This window comes from Pseudorca crassidens, chromosome 6 (assembly GCF_039906515.1).
Source record: "Pseudorca crassidens isolate mPseCra1 chromosome 6, mPseCra1.hap1, whole genome shotgun sequence".
NCBI classification, from domain to species: domain Eukaryota; kingdom Metazoa; phylum Chordata; class Mammalia; order Artiodactyla; family Delphinidae; genus Pseudorca; species Pseudorca crassidens.
The window spans coordinates 87,611,572-87,634,556 of NC_090301.1; the positions used below are offsets into that span (position 1 = coordinate 87,611,572).

Here is a 22,985-nt window from a genome sequence, read left to right on the forward strand (position 1 = left end):
TAGAGGGTTTTTTTTTTTTTAATCATAAATGGGTGTTGAATTTTGTTGAAAACTTTGTCTGCATCTATTGAGATGATCATATTGTTTTTCTCCTTCAATTTGTTAATATGGTGTATCACGTTGATTGATTTGCGTATATTGAAGAATCCTTGCATTTCTGGGATAAACCCCACTTGATCATAGTGTTTGATCCTTTTAATGTGCTGCTGGATTCTGTTTGCTAGTATTTTGTTGAGGATTTTTGCATCTATGTTCATCAGTGATATTGGCCTGTAGTTTTCTTTCTTTGTGACATCTTTGTCTGGTTTTGGTATCAGGGTGATGGTGGCCTCATAGAATGAGTTGGGGAGTGTTCCTCCCTCTGCTATATTTTGGAAGAATTTGAGAAGGATAGGTGTTAGCTCTTCTCTAAATGTTTCATAGAATTTACCTGTGAAGCAGTCTGGTCCTGGGATTTTGTTTGTTGGAAGATATTAAATCATAGTCTCAAATTCAGTGCTTGTGATTGGTCTGTTTATATTTTCTATTTCTTCCTGGTTCGGTCTTGGAAGGTTGTGCATTTCTAAGAATTTGTCCATTTCTTCCACGTTGTCCATTTTATTGGCATATATTTGCTTGTAGTAATCTCTTATGATTCTTTGTATTTCTACAATGTCAGTTGTTACTTCTCCTTTTTCATTTCTAATTCTATTGATTTGAGTCTTCTGCCTTATTTTCTTCAAAAGTCTGGCTAATGGTTTATCAATTTTGTTTATCTTCTCAAAGAACCAGCTTTTAGGTTTATTGATCTTTGCTATCGTTTCCTTCTTTTCTTTTTCATTTATTTCTGACCTGACCTTAATGATTTCTTTCCTTCGCTAACTTTGGAGTTTTTTTGTTCTTCTTTCTCTAATTGCTTTAGGTGTAAGATTAGGTTGTTTATTTGAGGTGTTTCTTGTTTCTTAAGGTAGGATTGTATTGCTATAAACTTCCCTCTTACAACTGCTTTTGCTGCAACCCATAGGTTTTGGGTCGTCGTGTTTTCACTGTCATTTGTTTCTAGGTATTTTTTGATTCCCTCTTTGATTTCTTCAGTGATCTCTTGGTCATTAAGTAGTGTATTGTTTAACCTCCATGTGTTTGTATTTTTTACAGATATTTTCCTGTAATTTATATCTAGAGTCATAGCATTGTGGTTAGAAAAGATACTTGATACGAGTTCAATTTTCTTAAATTTACCAAGGCTTGATTTGTGACCCAAGATATGATATCTCCTGGAGAATGTTGCATGAGCACTTGAGCAGAAAGTGTATCATGTTGTTTTTGGATGGAATGTCCTATAAATATCAATTAAGTCCATCTTGTTTATTGTATCATTTAAAGCCTCTGTTTCCTTATTTATTTTCATTTTGTATGATCTGTCCATCGGTAAAAGTGGGGTGCTAAAGTCCTCTACTATGATTATGTTACTGTCGATTTCCCCTTTTATGGCTGTTAGTATTTGCCTTATGTATTGAGGTTCTCCTATGTTGGGTGCATAAATATTTACAATTGTTATATCTTTTTCTTGGATTGATCCCTTGATTATTATGTAGTGTCCTTCTTTGGCTCTCCTATTAGTTTTTTTTTTTTTTTTGCGGTACGCGGGCCTCTCACTGTTGTGGCCTCTCCCGTTGCGGAGCACAGGCTCCGGACGCGCAGGCTCAGCGGCCATGGCTCACAGGCCGAGCCGCTCTGCGGCATGTGGGATCTTCCTGGATCGGGTTATGAACCTGGGTCCCCTGCATTGGCAGGTGGATTCTCAACAACTGCACCACCAGGGCAGCCCTAGTCTTTGTTTTCAAGTCTATTTTGTCTGATATGAGAATTGCTACTGCAGCTTTCTTTTGATTTCCATTTGCATGGAATATTTTTTTTCCATCCCCTCACTTTCAGTCTGTATGTGTCCCTAGGTCTGAAGTGGGTCTCTTGTAGACAGCATATATATGGGTCTTGTTTTTGTATCCATTCAGCCAATCTGTGTCTTTTGGTTGAAGCATTTAATCCATTTACATTTAAGGTAATTATCAATATATATGTTCGTATTACCATTTTCTTAATTGTTTTGGGTTTATTATTGTAGGTCTTTTCTTTCTTTTGTGTTTTCTGCCTAGAGAAGTTCCTTTAGCATTTGTTGTAAAACTGGTTTGGTGGTGCTGTATTCTCTTAGCTTTTGCTTGTCTGTAAAGGTTTTTAATTTTTCATCAAATCTGTATGAGATCCTTGCTGGGTAATCTTGGTTGTAGGTTTTTCTCCTTCATCACTGTAAATCTGTCCTGCCACTCCCTTCTGGCTTGCAGAGTTTCTATTGAAAGATCAGCTGTTAACCTTATGGGGATTCCCTTATGTGTTATTTGTTGTTTTTCCCTTGCTGCTTTTAATATTTGTTCTTTGGATTTAATTTTTGATAGTTTGATTAATATGTGTCTTGGCGTGCTTCTCCTTGGGTTTATCCTGTATGGGACTCTCTGTGCTTCCTGGACTTGATTAACTATTTCCTTTGCCATATTAGGGAAGTTTTCAACTATAATCTCTTCAAATTTTTTCTCAGTCCCTTTCTTTTCATCTTCTTTTTCTGGCACCCCTGTAATTCAAATGTTGGTGAGTTTAATGTTTTCCCAGAGGTCTCTGAGACTGTCCTCAATTCTTTTCATTCTTTTTTCTTTATTCTGCTCTGCAGTAATTATTTCCCCTCTTTTATCTTCCAGGTCACTTATCTTTCTTCTGCCTCATTCTGCTATTGATCCCTTCTAGAGAATTTTTAATTTCATTTATTGTGTTATTCATCACTCTTTGTATGCTCTTTAGTTCTTCTAGGTCCTTGTTAAATGTTTCTTGTATTTTCTCCATTCTATTTCCAAGATTTTGGATCATGTTTACTGTCATTATTCTGAATTCTTTTTCAGGTAGATTACCTATTTCCTCTTCATTTGTTTGGTCTGGTGGGTTTTTACTTTGCTCCTTCATCTTCTGAGTATTTCTTTGTCTTCTCATTTTGCTTAACTTACTGTGTTTGGGGTCTCCTTTTGCAGGCTGCAGGTTCATAGTTCCCATTGTTTTTGGTGTCTGTCCCCAGTGGCTAAAGTTGGTTCAGTGGGTTGTGTAGGCTTCCTGGTGGAGGGGACTAGTGCCTGTGTTCTGGTGGATGAGGCTGGATCTTGTTTTTCTGGTGAGCAGGTCCACGTCTGGTGGTGTGTTTTGGGGTGTCTGTGGCCTTATTATGATTTTAGGCAGCCTCTCTGCTAATGGATGGGGCTGTGTTCCTGTCGTGCTAGTTGTTTGGCACAAGGTGTCCAGCACTGCAGCTTGCTGGTTGTTGAGTGGAGCTGGGTCTTGGCATTGAGATGGAGATCTCTGGGAGATTTTCGTCATTTGATATTACATGGAGCTGGGAGGTCTCTTGTGGACCAACGTCCTGAACTTGTCTCTCCCACCTCAGAGGCCCAACACTGACTCCTGGCTGGAGCACCAAGAGCCTGTCCTCCACACGGCTGAGAATAAAAGGGAGGAAAAAAAAAGAAAGAAAAAAGAAGAAGATAAAATAAAATAAAGTAAAATAAAGTAAAGTTAGTAAAATAAAAAATAATTATTAAGAAAAAATTTTTTATAATTATTAAAAAAAAAAAAAAAGACAGAACCCTAGGACAAATGGTAAAAGCAAAGCTATACAGACAAAATCACACACAGAAGCACACACACACACACTCACAAAAAGAGAAAAAGAGAAAAAAATATATCATCGCTCCCAAAGTCCACCTCCTCAATTTGGGATGATTCGTTGTCTATTCAGGTATTCCACAGATGCAGGTGCATCAAGTTGACTGAGGAGCTTTAATCCGCTGCTTCTGAGGCTGCTGGGAGAGATTTCCCTTTCTCTTCTTTGTTCTCACAGCTCCCGGGGTTCAGCTTTGGATTTGGCTCCGCCTCTGCGTATGGGCGTCTATTCTTCTCTCAGACAGGACGGGGTTAACGGAGCAGCTGACTCGGGGGCTCTGGCTTACTCAGGCTGGGGGGAGGGAGGGGCACGGAATGCAGGGCGAGCCTGTGGCAGCAGAGGCCAGCGGGACGTCGCACCAGCCTGAGGCGCGCCGTGTGTTCTCCCGGGGAAGTTGTCCCTGGATCAGGGGACCCTGGCATCGGCAGGCTGCACAGGCTCCCGGGAGGGGAGGTGTGGACAGTGACCTGTTCTTGCACACAGGCTTCTTGGTGGCTGCAGCCGCAGCCTTAGTGTCTCATGCCCATCTCTGGGGTCCGCGCTGTTATCTGCGGCTCGCGCCCGTCTTTGGAGCTCCTTTAAGCGGCGCTCTTAATCCCCTTGCCTCGCGCACCAGGAAACAAAGAGGCAAGAAAACGTCTGCTGCCTCTTTGGCAGCTCCAGACCTTTTCTTGCACTCCCTCCTGGCTAGCTGTGGCGCACTATCCCCCTTCAGGCTGTGTTCACACCGCCAACCCCAGTCCTCTCCCTGGGATCCGACCGAAGTCCGAGCCTCAGTTCCCAGCCCCCGACCATCCCGGCTGGTGAGCAGAGAAGCCTCTTGGGCCAGTGAGTGCTAGTTGGCACAGATCCTCTGTGCGGGAATCTCTCCGCTTTGCCCTCCACACCCCTGTTGCTGTGGTCTCCTCTGCGACTCCGAAGCTTCCCTCATCCGCCACCAGCAGTCTCTGCCCATGAAGGGGCTTCCTAGTGTGTGGAAACCTTTCCTCCTTCACAGCTCCCTCCCACTGGTGCAGGTCCTGTCCGTATTCTTTTGACTCTGTTTTTTCTTTTATCTTTTGCCCTACCCAGGTACATGGGGAGTTTCTTGCCTTTTGGGAGGTCTGAGGTCTTCTTCCAGCATTCAGTAGGTGTTCTGTAGGAGTTGTTCCACGTGTAGATGTATTTCTGATGTATTTGTGGGGAGGAAGGTGATCTCCACGTCCTATTCTTCTGCCATCTTGAAGCTCTCTCCAGAATATTTACTCTTTATCTGGTCTGGTCAGAGCACAGAAAGTTGTGGTGAAAATATACAAATCATTATTTTACTTAACATACATGTACAATGTACACCCTTTGTGTTGAAAAAAATTGTTGGTTCTGCCAAGGTCTGGACCACATTTAAAGGGTTATGAGCCCCACTACAGCAGAGAGCTCCTCACAGGTGACTTATTTCTCATTTGCCCTAGAAGATTCTTTGGGTTTGCAGAAGTGTGGTATTTGAAGATTGAGTCAATGAATGAAAGGGTATTGATAAAATTAATATGCACTCCCCATAAAACAGGAAATAAAAAACTGTGCAGTAAAGAAATTTATTTAATTTAGCATTTTTCCATACTTTTTTAACCAAACATTTGACTTTTTTTTCTGATACCTAGTAATAGCTTGCAAAAATTTAGTGTAAAAATAAATAAATATAAATAAATAAAGTAAAAATTAAAAAAAATTAGTGTACATTTTTGCATTTTGTACAAAAAATTTTCAAAGTATTTTTAGTGTTGTCTTAGGTGATGAAGTTGATGATCAAAAAATATCTCTACATATGGTTCAATATTTTTCATTTATCTGAACCAAAGCAGATGCAGGAGAAATAAGAATTTTTGGGCAAAAGTATAATAAGTAATATTTTACTTCTAATTTAATAAATGAGATATGCTAGAGCCTAAAAATAATAGGAGTAAATTAAAATTTATAACATATGTTTTCACTTTTTTAGGACACTATGTTAGTTTTTTAGCATTCCTCAAAAATTAATATAGTAAGTATTTCAGTTTTAAAAAGCACTGCATAAATATAATGCAGAATAATGAGTGGACTTTACATGGAATATTGACTGCCTTTTATCCTGACTCAATGAAATGAGAATAAAAATCCTTTAAAAACATTGACCTACAGAAACTTTACAGTTTTACTGGACTAAGGTCTTAACAGTTGAATGCTTCAGAGATTGTCTAATGTCTTCAGGAGGCCTAATAGATATGGCTTCATTTCTTTCATTGCTGAAGATGCTTAGGATAATACTGACTCACCACAGTTTAAAGCTTGGTCACTCTCAGGAATCAAACACAACTGGTGTACATGCAGAGAAAAAGACAAAATAGCCACCTGCTCCAAAGCTTTGAAAATGGGACAATGAACTGTGTTAATACATTGGAGTTGCCGTGTCCCTAAGACGCTAAAGGAGAGAAAGGAATAAAAAGAACTAGAGTATGCTACCCTGTGGTCTCTCTACCTTCTGTACATTTATATGGTCTGTTCTGTTGCTTTGCCTGGGTTGGGACCTGCTGAAAATTGAGACCAGCTGCAGAGTTTGGGATGAAGTGGGAGAGTGGCATGGACATATATACACTACCGAACGTAAAATAGCTAGCTAGTGGGAAGCAGCCACATAGCACAGGGAGATCAGCTTGGTGCTTTGTGACCACCTAGAGGGGTGGGGTAGGGAGGGTGGGAGGGAGACGCAAGAGGGAGGGGATATGGGGATATATGTATATGTATAGCTGATTCACTTTATTATACAGCAGAATCTAACACACCATTGCAAAGCAATCATACTCCAATAAAGATGTTAAAAAAAATAGTAATGATTGCCATCCTCTTTTCATGGAGGAGAAGGCAAGGGTTACTTTACCAACAAGCAGACAAGGAACCCTTAGAATGCTCAACTAAATCCATGTAAACAAAAAATATGAAAGGACATACATTTAAACAGAACTTTTTTTTTTTTTAGAAAGAAAATTAAATGTTACTAGATGTAAATTTTACTAGAATAAAATGTCATTTTGGTCAAAAAGTTCACAGCAAGTGACCAGTATCAGATATAGCAGTTTGTGTATTAGTTAAATTCAATCTGTAATAAAAAAAAATATGACTAGATAATATACCAAACTTCTCTAATTCTGATAGGTGGAGAAATGTAGCACCTGTGCGGGTGCAGAGCACATGATGCAGTGTCACAAGACATTAGCTTGAATCACATTATAATGAGATGTGACAAAATATGATACATCACATCAAAGTAAAATGAAAAAATGGATATGCAGTATAACTTTTGGTATGCATAAAAACTTTTGATATGCATAAAGGGGTAAAACAAATTATAGGAAGTCTGGGCAAAGTGTGAAAGCAAGAAATTTGAATTTATTTACAGATCAAATCTTCACTCTGTTAACACTCAGCAGAGCTGCCTTCATTAATAGTCGGTGCTTAATATTGCTGCCATTTCAAATTGCATTGGTTGTAAAATTGGAACACTAGTTGTCAGGCTAGATTTCATTTTTTTCCTTTGAAAACGATTGATATTGGTTCAGGTTTATTTATTCACAGAACCACCAAATAATGCAGGAAGCTAGTTTTTCAAGGAGAATATTTTAAAATTATATTCTTCCTGTATTTTCCCGCATAACATGTGTTTATATTTAAATATATTATCTTAATAATGCGTTGACATTCATTCTCTGGCCTCAGCCTAGTTTTTCCCTCTTACTACAATACACATGTTCTTAGCAATCAAGAGACATGATGTTTAATTTACGATGGGCTCTCTGAAAACTTAGAAGGCTAGAGGCCTATTACGCATTATTGTCTTTGAAATTATTCAGGAGAAACACTACATCCTCATGAATCAAATTCTTAGACTGTCTTTGCTCTCTGACCCTAGTTGAAATATGGGGCACAGAGAGAGGAATTACCAGTTGGTATTCTGTATCTCCTTGTCATTCCCACTGTAGCCTGTCATAGATTCCTGGGTATTAGTGGAGGGTCTCAGAGCTACAACGTGAGAGTCAAGAAAGGAGCATAGCACTTACCTGTTCTGGGTGTAGAGTTTCTCAAACAACACTTTCCAAGTTTAGAAGAAAGTTCCTGAATATAAAGGTAGAGTAGCTTGTTCCAGAGACTTTGTTCAATGTTACGTGTTGGGTGTCTACTGGGCAGCCTCTTATAAGCAGTAACTTTTGTATAATCAGTCCATGTCTCTCAATGAGAGTTTACCTATCAAGGCATATTTGGTACATGAGAAAGTGTGAAAAAGCAAATTAGACCATGTTTCTGAGAAACAAGAATGACAAGGTGAGAAATTTCTACTGACATGTAAATACAGTTTTATAAAGAATAGTCTGATATTCTTAACATTTTAGTAAAAGTTATGAACATGCTTAGAACAAATGTATCATTGAGTGATTTATTAAGGTATTCATGTATAATTTGTCTGTGATGTTTAAATAATGAAGACTATATGACAATATCTACCTAAAAACTTTATAAAAGCATTATTATCTCTCTAATCTGGGATTTTATGTAACTTTGCACAAACATTCACATGATATATAATTCAACAATTTTGTAATTTTCTGATGGCAAGAGTCTAACTAGAATATGAACTCCTTGAAGGGTGCATCAATGTCTTGATCATCTTTGCATCCCCAGGGCCTATCACAGTGCCTGGAACATTGTAGAGTATTAATAATTATAGGTTAAATGTGAATTAATGCAAAATAAATGTAACTATCATGAAATGAATAATAAAAAAACTTCACTTTTAAAGTATTATTTTTAATAAAAAATAGTAACTTTACTTTTATTTTTTTTATTTTTTATTTATTCATTTATTTATTTTTGCGGTACGCAGGCCTCTCACTGTTGTGGCCTCTCCCGTTGCGGAGCACAGGCTCCAGACGTGCAGGCCCAGCGACCATGGCTCACGGGCCCAGCTTCTCTGAGGCATGTGGGATCTTCCCGGACCGGGGCACGAACCTGTGTCCCCTGCATCGGCAGGTGGACTCTCAACCACTGCGCCACCAGGGAAGCCCATAACTTTACTTTTAAAGTACAGTATTATTTTAAATAATAAAAGAAAGCTTCACTTTTCCTTCTAGTCTGATATGTGATACTCATTTATTTTACATACTTATTATACATATTATATATACATCTGGACAAAAATCAAGTCCTACATGTTATTCTCAAAGGTACTGCTACTGAATTCATATCACTTTTAATTGTAAATCAATAAAAAGTAGCCAAACACAGTTTCTTGAGGATAAAATTTCCTTATTTTCCATTTGGCATTGATATTGATTTTAATTAATAGAGAGTTAAGAAAACACATTGTATTAGACTTGCTAGTAAGACTTAAAAGGAAAAAGATACTAAATAAGCACAATATTAGATTTTATTAACAATTGTTCTTTTCATATGTAAATTTCCATTATATTTAGAAATGAATTTGTTGTTTATTTCAGGGATTTCTAAGTCAATGAAATATATTGATAGATAACTACAAAGTAGAAATAATATGAAGTTTAAAGAAGTATAAATAAATACAAAGATGAGAAATATCTTTAGCATGATGATACATCTGAAATTTGTAAGTTATAGAAATAATCATTTAAATATTGCTTTGATTAAAAATTAATTAAATTATTAGCCTATGAGGATTCATCTACCTGGAGGTAGAAAAAAGAGTTTATTAAAATTATAAAAAGCACACTTTTTTATCAGATCTAAATGTTGGTACTGTAATAGATTCAAGTTAGATCCAAGACCTAAATTTCTCATAAACTATAATATTAAAATAGAAACAAACAAGATGCAGTATTCTGTTGAAATATGAAAATTTTAAAAAGATGAATCTAGAAACATTTTGTTTCACAATAGAAAACTCAGAACCAACAACTAAAAAGCCCAGCTTTTGTCTTGTAAGCTAAATATTCACAGGTGTGATTGACTGCAGGTACAATTCTCTGCACCTGAAATCACCTGCTTGTTAGTCATCGGTGCCTAACTCTGAGAATACAGAACTTGAAAATAACACCTGAAAATTTCCCCTTCATTTGACATAGAATAGAAAGAAAGCATACTTAGAAAATACTTAGAAAGTTCAGTAGTAGATGTTACATTTCTTAAAAGGGGGGAGTGGGTAGAGTAAGTAGTATAAAGAATCCATTTTGAAAATATTTCTGCTAATTGGAAAAGAATTACTCACTAAATGCTGTGTCTATGTATATTAGAACAATTATGTATGATGTCACCGGGTTCAAACATTTAGTTCCTCAATCTAAATTGATGAACACATACTTTAAAAAAAAAATCTTAAAAAACTGAATTCATAAAACAACCATCTCTGTAGAATCTTGATGATTATCACATACATTCTAAATAAAAACTACTGTACACTCAATCAAGAATGGTTTATATTTGGAGAATGATTCACATTCATTTGTTTAGATAATTGCAATTATTAGGCTATACATGCTAAATGATTAAGTCTAGGCACTAAAACAGGAGGAAAATATTTCCACCAGCTTAATTTCTCATTTTAGTAAATCTGGCTCAATTATGGTGATGGTGTGAATGAAGAGGCAAAGAGAAGGGATTATCTAAGTTTTAAAGAAGAAAGAACAGCAGTGGTGATAGATGAGGTATAAAGGGATGAAGAGTGATTGGCACCTACAATTTCCACCTGGGAAAATGAATGGCACTAGACATATTGTCAGTTCCAAAAGGAGAACTGTGCAGGGTTCAATAAATATAAGAAAGAATTTTGAGAGGGAAGGAGGAAGGCAGGGCTAGAGAAAGAATAGGGAAAAAAAATAAAATTTTATATTTAAAATAATAACTATGGCTGTGTGTTATACCATTTTTACCGGTAACCTGATGCTAGGGCCAAACAACATCTTTTACTGTTGCCTTATGGGCTCTCTTTGTAATATAAATCATCATATCAATTCATTCACTTATTAATTTTTAATGTTACCATCCCTCTGGGTGCCTGTACGTAATTACCAAAATAGAGTACGATCATAAAAATGAATAGAAGCGAAATTCAAAATTTAATAAAAACAGGTCACCTACACGTTAGAAAAGGCCCTGATATTGAACAAGCTAAGCCATTATCAAACTAGGAACAGATGGTCAAAACAAAGGGTGTAAGAAGGCAAGGATGTCCTCTGGACAAGGTGTCTTTTATTGAGGAGAGAGGGAGCTTCCATAATATAAGAAACTTTTTATCTGTGTAACCTTAAGGGAATGCTATTTTCAAGGATATTTTATTCATTTTAAATTCACCAGTGAGCATATCCTTCTAATTTACCCCAAGATTACATGTGTGAAATATAAGTAAGAGCAGCAAAGTTGATATTTGAGATGTTGTGCTATGTCTCAGTTTATTGGACAGCTGTGCATTCTCCTAGACCCTTGCTTTATATTGGTCCATTCTCAAAAAGATTTTGCACTTTAAACTTTCCGAATTTTCTGAAGCCAGCTAAGTTCATTCTCCCCTGTTATTTATAATGCACTGTCTACCCAGACACTGGGTTCAATTCTTCACAGAACTATATCAGAGAGAAAGATATTTTTAAATTTGTTTTATTTTTTAATAATTGGTAGTTACAACTATAAATGCATTTATTAGTGAAATTTCTTCAGAATAAATAACTTTCTTATTATGGATCTGAAAGTCTTTAACACCAAACTGTACTTTTTACTCATTAAATGTATTGTTCTCATAACCAGAAATTGTGAAGTCTCTCTAGAACAGAATAGTCATTGCAGGGCTCTGGCATAACAGATAAAATGGTGTCTATTAGGGATAAGTATGTGGATTTCCTACATCCTTGATCATTGTATATCGTTTCTCAAAAGGTACAAATTGATAACTCTAGATTATTCAATACATTGTTGGTAATAAAAATAATGGATATATTAGTAAAACAAAATGTATTTAAATTTTATATTTATTTGTATATTAATATGTAAAATATTTCCTTTGAATTAATCTGAAGAAATCAAGTTTTACTCCACAACTTTGAAGTATAGAGATGTAAATGTTTTCTGCCCTTGATCATTTAAAACTCTTGGGTCAGGGCTTCCCTGGTGGCACAGTGGTTGAGAGTCTGCCTGCCGATGCAGGGGACATGGGTTCCTGCCCCGGTCCGGGAAGATCCCACATGCTGCGGAGCGGCTGGGCCCGTGAGCCATGGCTGCTGGGCCTGCACGTCCAGAGCCTGTGCTCCACAACGGGAGAGGCCACAGCAGTGAGAGGCCCGCGTACCGCAAAAATAAATAAATAAAAAATAATAAAATAATAAATAAATAAATAAAAATCTTGGGTCACGAAATTAACACTCATGAAATAGAGGATAACACAGCACAGTAATATACAATGGGTCCTAAATTGAATGATACAGGTAGATGTACCAGAGAATTGGTACATTAAGTTAGGAAGAAGATCAATAATTGCAGGAAGAGTAGCAGAAGGAAACTGCTTGGGGTGAAACTCAAGTTTGCTACTGACATAGCTAATATTTGAATAGAAACAGGAAACACAGAGGTCATATATCAAAACAAAATATGCATGAAATATCTGTGACTAAATGAACCTACCTTGGTCGAGCATATATTTTAAGCATTTTACCAGGTAGAATGCAGAAAACATGAACAAGTTATCATCACTATCCTTAACAAGTTTATAATCTGGTAGTGAGAAGAGACATACAAAAGTAAGTATAGAAGGGATAGCTGTGATAAGGGCTTTAAGAAAGACATTCTTTTCAAGTCCTGAGGGACAACAAAGAATATATAATCAACAATCAAGTAAGTTTGAACTGAGAAAACTGAGAGTGAAGTGATTTGAATGAGCAAGAGCTCAAAAGGCAGAGTTATGGAGAATTGTCCTAAGGGGAGGAGACTGCAGTGAAAGAAGGGAAACAAAAACATGCTGAAAGGATCATGGTAGTGATTGGGACCGGGGAATAGCAGATGAACATGGCTGGAATTTAAAACTCATAAGAGGCTATGGTGGCGGAGAGAAGCCTCGATGAAGTAGAGAAGATGCAGGAAGTTTGTAGACTCCTTAGAAAGCTCATATGACTTGATGTGAGGTAGGGAGTGGCTGTTATAATAGATCAGAGGGTAGAACTGCAAGGGCCACAGTAGACAGAACTAGGTGACTTGCTATGGTTGGACAAAGACAGGAGGAGCTGAATTTTATTCTATAGTTATAAGAGTTGGTTTCAGTCAGTTGTGAAGTCATTTTCAAAGGTAAAGAAGTCAATAAAAAACAGATTTAGTGAAAAAATAATGTAACTTAATTTTGTTCAGTTGGTAAGTTTGTCATGATCATCAAAAAAGTTATGTTTCAATAACAACTGTTTTAAAATACAGATTATTTCAGTAAAAACTTAAAAAAAACCCTTCATGGCCACTTGGGATCTGAATGAACACAGAATTAGTAGAGTGGCAATAGATAAAAACCAGCTAGAAGAGGTTTAGTATTACTTTGCATGTTGCTAAATAGAAATAGTGACTGTAGACTCTAATTTAGACAAATTTTAGGATGAATTGGATGAAGGTATGGAACCTGCATACCTGTGGGACAGAGAGAAGAACTAAAAAAAAAGTAAACTGACAGCAATAATTCTGGAAGAGTAGGAAATCAGGATTGATTGAAATATTGAGGTCTCATTTTTGAGAGCTGATTAGTAATGCAGTAGAGATTACGCAGCTCTGGAAAATGCTCAAGTAGTGGTGTTGAAAATAATATAGTGAACAATTAAGGTGAATTTGTGCAGCATAACACCAAACCAGAGTGAGACAGCACATACCTGGTGACCTACGAAGAGCATTTACAGAACACAGAAAAGGTAAAGGCATTTGCTTCAAAGTAGTGTCTTGTGTTAAATATAATCTCAATTGTATGTGACTGTTTCATTTATTTTCACTTAGAATGTCTCTCTATTTTGGGAAACCACTTTTTATTCACGCATACTCTGTGCCTAGAATAGAAGTACATGTCAGGATAAGTGAGTCACCTAAAGCAGTCATAAAATCATGTTGTAGGTAAATATCTTATTCTACATTTTTCATGTGCCATAATGCCTATGGGCTCTAGACGAGCAATTAGCCAGGACTGGGAATTACAAGCAAAAATAATAAAGAAATTCAGGCACAATACATACAAAGATCTCACTTTGTGTTGAATTGGAGCCTACATTTCCAAAGCAGTGATATTAAAAATTACAAAGCACTAGAAGGGCACAGTTAATTTCTTCCACTGATTCATCATGAAAATTGCAAAACGAATTTATCATCAAGAGAAAGACATTTGTGTAAAAAATGGACAAAGGCTTTTTGCCGGATGTTGTTAGATCATCCACCAAGTCAAAACAGTTGTACGTTTTGTTAATATGTTACTGGAATAAAATAGTGCTGCACATTCAGTGCTGGATTATGCAGCCCACTGCTAAAACGTGTAGCTCTGATTACAAGGTGCAAGCGTAAGTAGTTCCTCACTGATTTATGTCTGATGCATTATAATTCACTGACTGACAGGATAAGCAACTAAATTTGTTAATTGGACAGTAAGATACATTTTTGTTCTTCTGTTTTAGTACTTTTGAATTTTTAGGCTAAGGTAAAAAATACATAATACATAAAATTCACTACATTAAAAAATTCATGGAGATTTAAAATATTTGATATGGGACCTAGTGTAATTTATTTTTGTTGCCAAACAATCATAATGAAAGGGACGTAAATTCAAAATTGTATAAGTCAAGAAGGTTTATAATAAATACCATTTCTATATGTAGCAAGTCAGATTACATTTAAAAAATGGCATGTGTACACATCGTCTCTTTTTAGCAAGAGGTGTTATAAATCACCATAAAAACTCAACTGACATTGCATTATTATATGAGGATAAATTCACTATTTACATTACTTTATGGGGTTTTTCATCTCCTACTGATTGTTTAAATACCCCTTCCCCATAGAAACATGGGAAAATTTGAGTTCTTTTAGTATCTTATCTATAATCTTTTAAATTGTATATCTCAAAAAATAAATATGGAAATACCTTTTTCTTTATATTTGAGTAGGCTAAAATGAATGAGATGAAATTTTACATTACTGTTGATATATTTATTTCAGTATCTCCCTCCATTAATCCCTGTCACTATGACATTAGAAGATATGCCACTTTTAATAAAGCATTTAAGATTTACTGGGTTGACCAATAGTAACTAGCAGCTTGATGTTGGGGGATTTGCTTAGCTCTCAGGAAAGAGTTAAACCATGTATTTTTGTGCACAGTAGACTAATCTGAGCACCTGGAATAGAGAGGAAATGGGAAAGAGGAAGGGAAGAAGTAAGAGCCTCAAAATAGATAATGAGAAAAAATGAAATCCATATGGATCAAATGGGGCCAATTTCAGACAGTTTCAAGAGATAAAAAGGAGTGGAACTGGAAACGCGTCAGTCATCTTCCAAGAGCAGTACAAAACCTATGTAGCAGGTAAAGTTGGAACAATCGTCCATAAGACCTTATGGAGGAAAGTGGAATTCGCCTGCTCTGGGGAAAATGATTTAGCAAGAGTATGGAAGCTAACACCTTCCTGTCCTCTGGCTGAAGTACAAAGTATGTCTCTCTTTGTCTCCTACATACTAGAGACCTAGGGGACATAGAAAGTGAATGTGTCCAAGAGACTTGAGTAGAAATGGATTAGAATGGTTCTTCCATTGGAAGATCTTTGGGATGCTGTTGTCTGACAGTGGTACAGAAATATGGAGGGGGTCAGAAAAACTCCAAGGCCTTTGTTTACCTGTATAAAAGACTATTTCAGAATCTTACTAGGAGAACAAGGGTACCAGCAGCCTCCTAGGAGAGATTCCTGGGTCATGCAGGGGCAGAATAGGTAGGAAAACTTATAGGTGAGTAGATGTTCCTTGTAGCAACAATCTCATGATATAATGGGTCGTCATTAAAATTAAATTCTTAGGTTGATTACTTTCTATTTCACTTCTTTGAATTAAAATGAAGTCTGCATCTGGTCTACTAGATGCTTTGTAGGCCAACCCCTGCCCCTTGCTTGACTCTATTACCTATAATTCCCCTTCTAACTCTCTTCTCCAGTCACTCTAGCCCTTTGTTCCAGGTGTTTGTTCAAATGTCATTTATCAAAGAGGGTGACAACTCTGTCTGAAGTAGAGGGCACCCCACTTCTGATTACTCAAGCTGCTTTATTTTTCTTTATGGCATTTAACACTCCTTGGCATATTATATGTTGCTCGGCTTACTCTCTCTTTTCCTCTAGTAGACTGTAAGTTCATGACAGCAGAAAGAATTTTACCCTGTTTTATTTGCTATGTATGCTATAGATGCTAAAATAATCCATGAATGAAATAATGAAATGATGAATTATTCCACTTACCTATTTTCCTTCTTTACCTTAATAAAATATATTAGGTATACTAATTTGAAAAATAGTTAAGACTCAGTGGGCAGGAGCTGTGTGTATGTGTTGATTTAAACCCAGCCTTAGGCTAGAAAAAATGCTACTTGGTGGAATTAGCCAAAGTGATTATGCAATATATTCATTCCTCTCTACTCAACAGTTTTAGCATCTTAATATTCCAACAATTAGCTTAAAACCAAATTTGTCTCAATAACTAGAATAGATCTTCTGCAAGTTGACCAAGGCTTTACATTAAAAAAAATAATAAAATTTTCTTACTTTGACATCTTGTCTTACTCTGGGTAGGTCAAAATGGCACCAACAGAATATCATTTGATTATTTTCAGGCAACATTAAAACATATGAGTGAAATTACTGTATTTAGGCCCTTCACACCTACAGAGAGAAATAGAAAGAAGAAAATATATTACCTATATCCCTATCATCCATGGTAAAATATAGAGTTCAAATAGAGGAAAAGTATTCTATCCTAAATTATATTCTACATGCCTAATGCTTGGAAAATATTTAACAATTAGTCTTTTGATCAATGTATACATGTTATCCCAGTCCTTAGTCTATATTTTTAGATAGAAAAAAATCATGTATTATCAAAGGTCACTTTAGCTTAACATAATATCTAATGATTAAGAAACATATTTTAGATTGAATAATACATTCATCTTTGTGATTGTTCCACAGTGACTTGTTGGAAAACCACTACTTACAGGATGCTATTCCAATTCCTGAAGGGAGTATGGAAAGTGAATACATAACAGTTACAAAAAAACTGTGAAGGAAAACTTACCATGTTCTCTTCAGCTTTCATTGTACAAGGAGGAGGGAGGGATAGGTAATGGAAATATGTAAACCTATGTCATTAGTATGCCCAAATAGCATATAAAGTAATATCTTGAGCTAATTGTTTTAGCTTATAGTTTAATGTTATATGGTGACAAATTTTTAGATACTTTTATAGCTAATCTTTACTCAGCATTTTTCAGAGTAGTCAAATCGCTTGAAATACAGTTTTATGGAGCACACATATATTCAACTTTTCAATTATAATTTTTCATACTTAATTCTTTCTTTGATCTCAGATAAAACACAGTATAGGCACCTTAACTGTTAGCACTTCCTGTGGACTGTCTTTAGATCCTTTATATAATGTCACCATTGTTGGCTAAAGATGAATATTTGCACAATCTAATCCTAAAACATATTCAGTACAATGTTAATATGTCCATATTGACAACATCAAGTATTTTCTAGCTAATTATAAAACTGTGGTGGGAGATGGTGAATTAACAAAAATAAACGTATGTTTTTGGACGTGTGTTAACATGTTTTTCATTCTAAGTGAAAGATACCTGTGTTTAAATGAAACTTTGACTTATTTTCCCCCCACATGTGCTTTCTTGAAAGTATTTTGACTGTATGATTATTATGTAATGCTATAATCTGTGCCAAGTATTGTTGAATGGAGAAGAATGTAGATATTCTCGTTATTTCGGAGTGAACTATAAATTGTACTCAACAAATGGGCAGTGACTTTCTACACAGAAAACTATTCTCTGAACCATATACAATTGTGATTTTAGTAGGTTAAAAGTTGTTGTGTATCAGCAATTTAATATGCATCAATGAAATTATTTTTTCCTGCTTCTGAGGAATCTAATCATCCTCTACTAAAGATCTTCAGAATACCAAAGGCATGATGAATAATCTCTGTTGAGAAATCTACTTTAAAGCATCTGGAAATATACCACATGTTAAGTAAAATGTTTCCATTTGTAAACACAATGATAAAGCAGAGTCTAGACATATAAATTTCATTATTTGCTTCACCTCCATCTGACATATGATGACCTTGGCCACACTAATTGACTCTCAAGGGGGCATTGATGTCTTCATCTATTAAATGGCAAGAGAGATGTAAATTACTATTTTTTAAAAGATAGATGAAAGAAAGCATCAAATATTGGGTTTTAAGAATAAATATTACAGTTACCTGAAGATATTGGCATTCTTTTATATTTTTGGAAATCACACCATTTCATATCTCATTATTGAAGATAAACTAAGAGGAGCTGGATAATTTCAAGTTTTCCCCATTCTTCTCACCATTTTCCACCACTGTCCACATACAATGGATAGATGATGTCACTCTCAGGTTAATGGAAAACTCAAGAAAAACAGGATAGTGTGCATCTCACTTTCCTTCTGTTACAAAAAGCAATTATGAGTTTTAATTTAAAATGTATTTTGTTGAGCTATTGACCCAGGTAAAGACATCAAAAGCCAGTAAGACATACAAAAGATAAGATTGCTTGAAACAAAACAAAACAAAATAAAACCACCTTATTAGATATTTTTAAAAGGAAAAACACTATTATGTATATTCAGGTTTTGAACCCATTAGGCAGCCTTTTGTCCTGTCCCCTCTCTTCCAAGAGTCAAAATTGGAAAAGAAAAGAAGTTGAAGACTGTGAACTATCTTCTCTACATCAAAACCCATAAAGTCTCAAAGGGCAGGATCCAACACAATGAGCCAAGAGTTTATATTTTCACAGAAATTCTCTGTTTTAATGACTTACTGAAAAAAATGATCACAAGTTTACAAAATTCATTTAAATTTAATTTGACCACATTACCTCTTGGTTGGCTCATAATTATCTCCAAGTAATTTTATAAATAATTACATCAAATGCTGTATTTTGCTATACATCATGAAGTAACTAAATTGAGAATTTAAATTATGCTGCTTCAGTATTTATAGTTAATCATATTTTCACTTCATGAACAGTTTTTAATTGGGAATTTGAGCTTAAATTTAATAATAGAAAGCTGAACTGATTCGAGTTATTGTTGAAAGATCTCTTCAATTTAACTATTTAAAGTGTACTTTTTAAAGTGTTCCTTAAATGGTTTTGAGCCTTAATAAGTTTTATTTGATTTATCTATGGTCTTTAGATTATTGTAAAGATTCTTCAGCTTTTTACTTAATGTATAGAAATATAGTATTTTAAAGATTTTTTTCCAGATGCACGTGGTACAAATTAAGTGGATAATTATAATACTATAATAGTGGTATATAATGATAATCTTATAAGTCCACCTAACAGTGTTACAGTTTTACCAAATAAATAGAAAGAGAGATAGGGATTAAACATTTCTGGTGACTTAAAATTTAAGAAGCATTTGGAAGCATTTTCAAAGATGTGAGTGATGGGAAGGTTGGAAAAGAACTTTTGAAGGAAACCTTTATGCTCAGAAATAATGAGGCACACCAATAAGTAAAATCTGCAAACTTTTGATAATATATTATTTTGAGAATGATCTCCTTGAGAGTTAAAATATATTTGAGTTGGGAAATGAAGTCAATAGGAATAGCAAATAGGAAGTACAATGGAATGAGAGTCTGTATCTTGTGGAATCTGATTATCAGTAGGTCTCTAGATTGGTGGCTGGGGCCAGGAAGCTTCAGAAGGATTGGGATAGACTTCACTACCAGTTAGCTGCAGAACTTTAGAAAAATCAGTGAACATCTCTGAATTCCAATGTCATCATCATTTCCAAATTACATGTTATCTCCTCCATTAACATTCTTTGATTCCTTCCAGCTAAAGTTCTTTCTCTCTCTCCTATAAAATCCCACAACACATGTTCCTGGAACTCTGATTGCATTTGTCACTTTCAACTTGTGTTAAACTTATTTATGCAAGTGTCTCATACATAGGACTGCACTGGTAAATGAACTTCTTGGGAGGAAGACCTATTTCTTTACATTTTTTTTCACTTAAAAATACTTAGCACAGGGTCTTCCCTGGTGGCGCAGTGTTTGAGAGTCCGCCTGCCAATGCAGGGGACACGGGTTCGTGCCCTGGTCTGGGAAGATCCCACATGCTGTGGAGCGGCTGGGCCCGTGAGCCATGGCCACTGAGCCTGCGCGTCCAGAGCCTGTGCTCCTCAACGGGAGAGGCCACAACAGTGAGAGGCCCGCGTATTGCAAAAAAAAAAAAAAAAAAAAAATACTTAGCACAATTTCCTCAGGTAGCCCTCAGTGACTGTATTCTTCACAAGCAACTTGGTTACTTACTTAAAATGCAGATTCCGGAGATCCGCCCTGTAGTTTTGTGCTGTGCTCTGCAGTAGCTACTAGCCACATGTGTCTATTCCTAACTGAGGTAGTCTGTAGTTGTGAAATGCACCACAGACTTAGTACAAAAATTGTAAAATTTCTCATTAATAATATTTAAATATTGATTGTATGTTGAAGTGATGATATTTTGAATACATTGGGTTAAATAAGATATTTTTAAAATTAATTTTATCTGTTTCTTTGTCCTTTCTTAGTGTGGCTTTCAGGAAATTTTAAATTACCTACATGTTTTACATTGTATTTCTTTTGGACAGCACTGGTTTAGATATTTTGATTCAATAGAATTCTGTGCAGTACAGCAATCCGTATTTTTTTTAAAAAGTCCTCAGGTGCTTCCAGTGTACACAAAAGTTTTAAAATGACCAGGTTGCCACGTTAAGTGCACATGATAGACACCCAGCAAGTGATGGTGGTCTTGTTGGCATAGCTCATCATCTCATTAGTATGGGATAATATTAGTATGTGAGTAAATTCTATCAATGAATGAAAGTCCTGGCACTGGGCAGTCCTGGCTTGACATACTAGTAAGGCAAAAAGAAAAGGTTGCCACCATTCTGAATGGCATACTTAATGAATAACAAACTTATTTGAGGTCATTAGAAACAATTAGCACCTTGTCTGCTATGGTAAACGGAGCTCTGTTTTCAGTAAATGATGTTTCTCGCCAGCTTCAAATGAAAGGCCGGTATCCTAGGAGAAGACCAAGCAGAGGAAGGTAGAACTATAAAAACTGTGCTTGAGGGCTTGGCTGTTAAAATTAGGTGGTGAGTAAGCCTGATTAATTTACTTATTGATCCATTGTTGGTGTAAATTGAAGAAATTTGAATGGATTGTTGGAGGAGCAGGGAATAAGAATAAAGGAGACAGTAAACTTTTGATTCAAAAAAATCAAGAATACAGTTTTTTCCCTGTATGGAGGGAGTAATAAAATAGAATATTTAAAACAAAAATACATTTAGAATTAATTTAATGTAAAGCAGGATTTTGCATTAGTCTGAATATATAAAGGTACAGCTGCAATTCATTCTGACATCCAGATATAATGGAAAGGACAATGTTATACAGCAGAATGTAGGTAATGATGCTTTCAGGGAAAGAAACACAACTATTTTAAAGCTTTTCACTTTATTCTGATTTTACTATACAGATGAAAAAAAACTTATGTTCTTGAAAAGCAGCTTGATTAAAAATCACCCACAGACAGTCATATTCTTCCTGAGATCCTGGCTGAAGCACAGTAGATAGATTTTTAAAAACATAACAGTATGTATTCATATCAGTTGATTAGTCAAGCCCATCATTTTCCCTTTAAACAGTCCCTTTAAGAGAAATAAACTACTTTGGCATCTTTGCAAACAAGAGGGGGTGTTGGGACGCAAAGAACCCTTTAGTGTTTTAGATTCTCGACAAGACTTACTGCGAAAGACTTAATAGCCTTCTGAGAGAGCTGAGGTTGCATTTTGTGGCACCGCGAATTTAAATCCAGGTCACAGACATGTTAAATAGCAAATGACACATTTGCTGTGCCACCCAGCTGCCTCCTGTAATGCACCAGGACTGCCTTCTGAACAAAGTCAGCGTGCCAGTGTTAGACTTGTGTGCAAATGGTTTTGTCGATCGGGGTAAAGCTAAAAGAAGATATCCTGCCCACAGTTAAAAAGCGACTTAGCTCAATTGCTAATTCGCCCCTGAAGTTCACATAAATGGCTGGCCTGTCTGTAATCTTCACTCTACACCTCATGAGTGAAAATTTTCAAGCTGTTCAGTGAGTCAGACTTGAGATTGAAATACTCATGGGGAATGTGTCCTGTGCTGGATGGCAGAGGTCACAGACTATCGTCATCAAGCGACTGTCATCAATCTTTTTTTTTTTTTTTTTTTTTTTTTGTGGTATGCGGGCCTCTCACTGTTGTGGCCTCTCCTGTTGCGGAGCACAGGCTCCGGACATGCAGGCTCAGCGGCCGTGGCTCACGGGCCCAGCCGCTCTGCGGCATGTGGGATCTTCTTGGACCGGGGCACAAACCCGTGTCCCCTGCATCGGCAGGCGGACTCTCAACCACTGCGCCACCAGGGAAGCCCTGTCATCAATCTTTTTAAAAGTTGTTTTGCTTTAAGAAAAACTTGTTAAAATGAAAGTTACCATCATGGTTATTTTGCGGTTGTGTGTGAAGCGTGATCTGCATTGATGAAATCTTAATAGGATATTACTTTTATCACACCATACTTTCACAAGTGCTTTCTTCAAAATACTCTCACATGTATATCCCCCTCCCCCTCAATACCATATCGTTGATTAATTCCAAAGTTAAAATTGGCAGATAACTTGTAAATGGGGAGAACTGGAGACTGTCATTCTTGATGTCCTCAGAGAGCCATAGCATTGGAACCATAGGAAGAGAACATGGGATGTATCTGTCAAGTGGGAGGAAGACGAAGCACTCAGCTAAGGATATTATTTGCCAGGCCAGTGACTGTCTCTCAGCTGTGACTGAGATCTCTTGACTAGGCAAATATTTGAACCCAGTAAAGTTGTTCCTTGGCGTGGCAGTATATGAGACTAAGCTGAGGAACTTCACATACACACATGGCAGGGAAC

General features: G+C 36.2%; 1 protein-coding gene across 1 annotated transcript in view; it reads left to right on the top strand.

Moving 5' to 3' along the window:
- Positions 1-14,107: 14,107 nt before the first annotated feature.
- The window catches only part of LRP1B (LDL receptor related protein 1B), a 1,616,178-nt gene continuing 1,607,300 nt past the window's right edge, over positions 14,108-22,985 (top strand). The window contains exons 1-2 of the mRNA XM_067742376.1: positions 14,108-14,268; positions 15,208-15,410. Of these exons, the coding sequence (XP_067598477.1) occupies positions 14,108-14,268; positions 15,208-15,410 (364 nt within the window). The remainder of the gene's footprint in view (positions 14,269-15,207; positions 15,411-22,985) is intronic.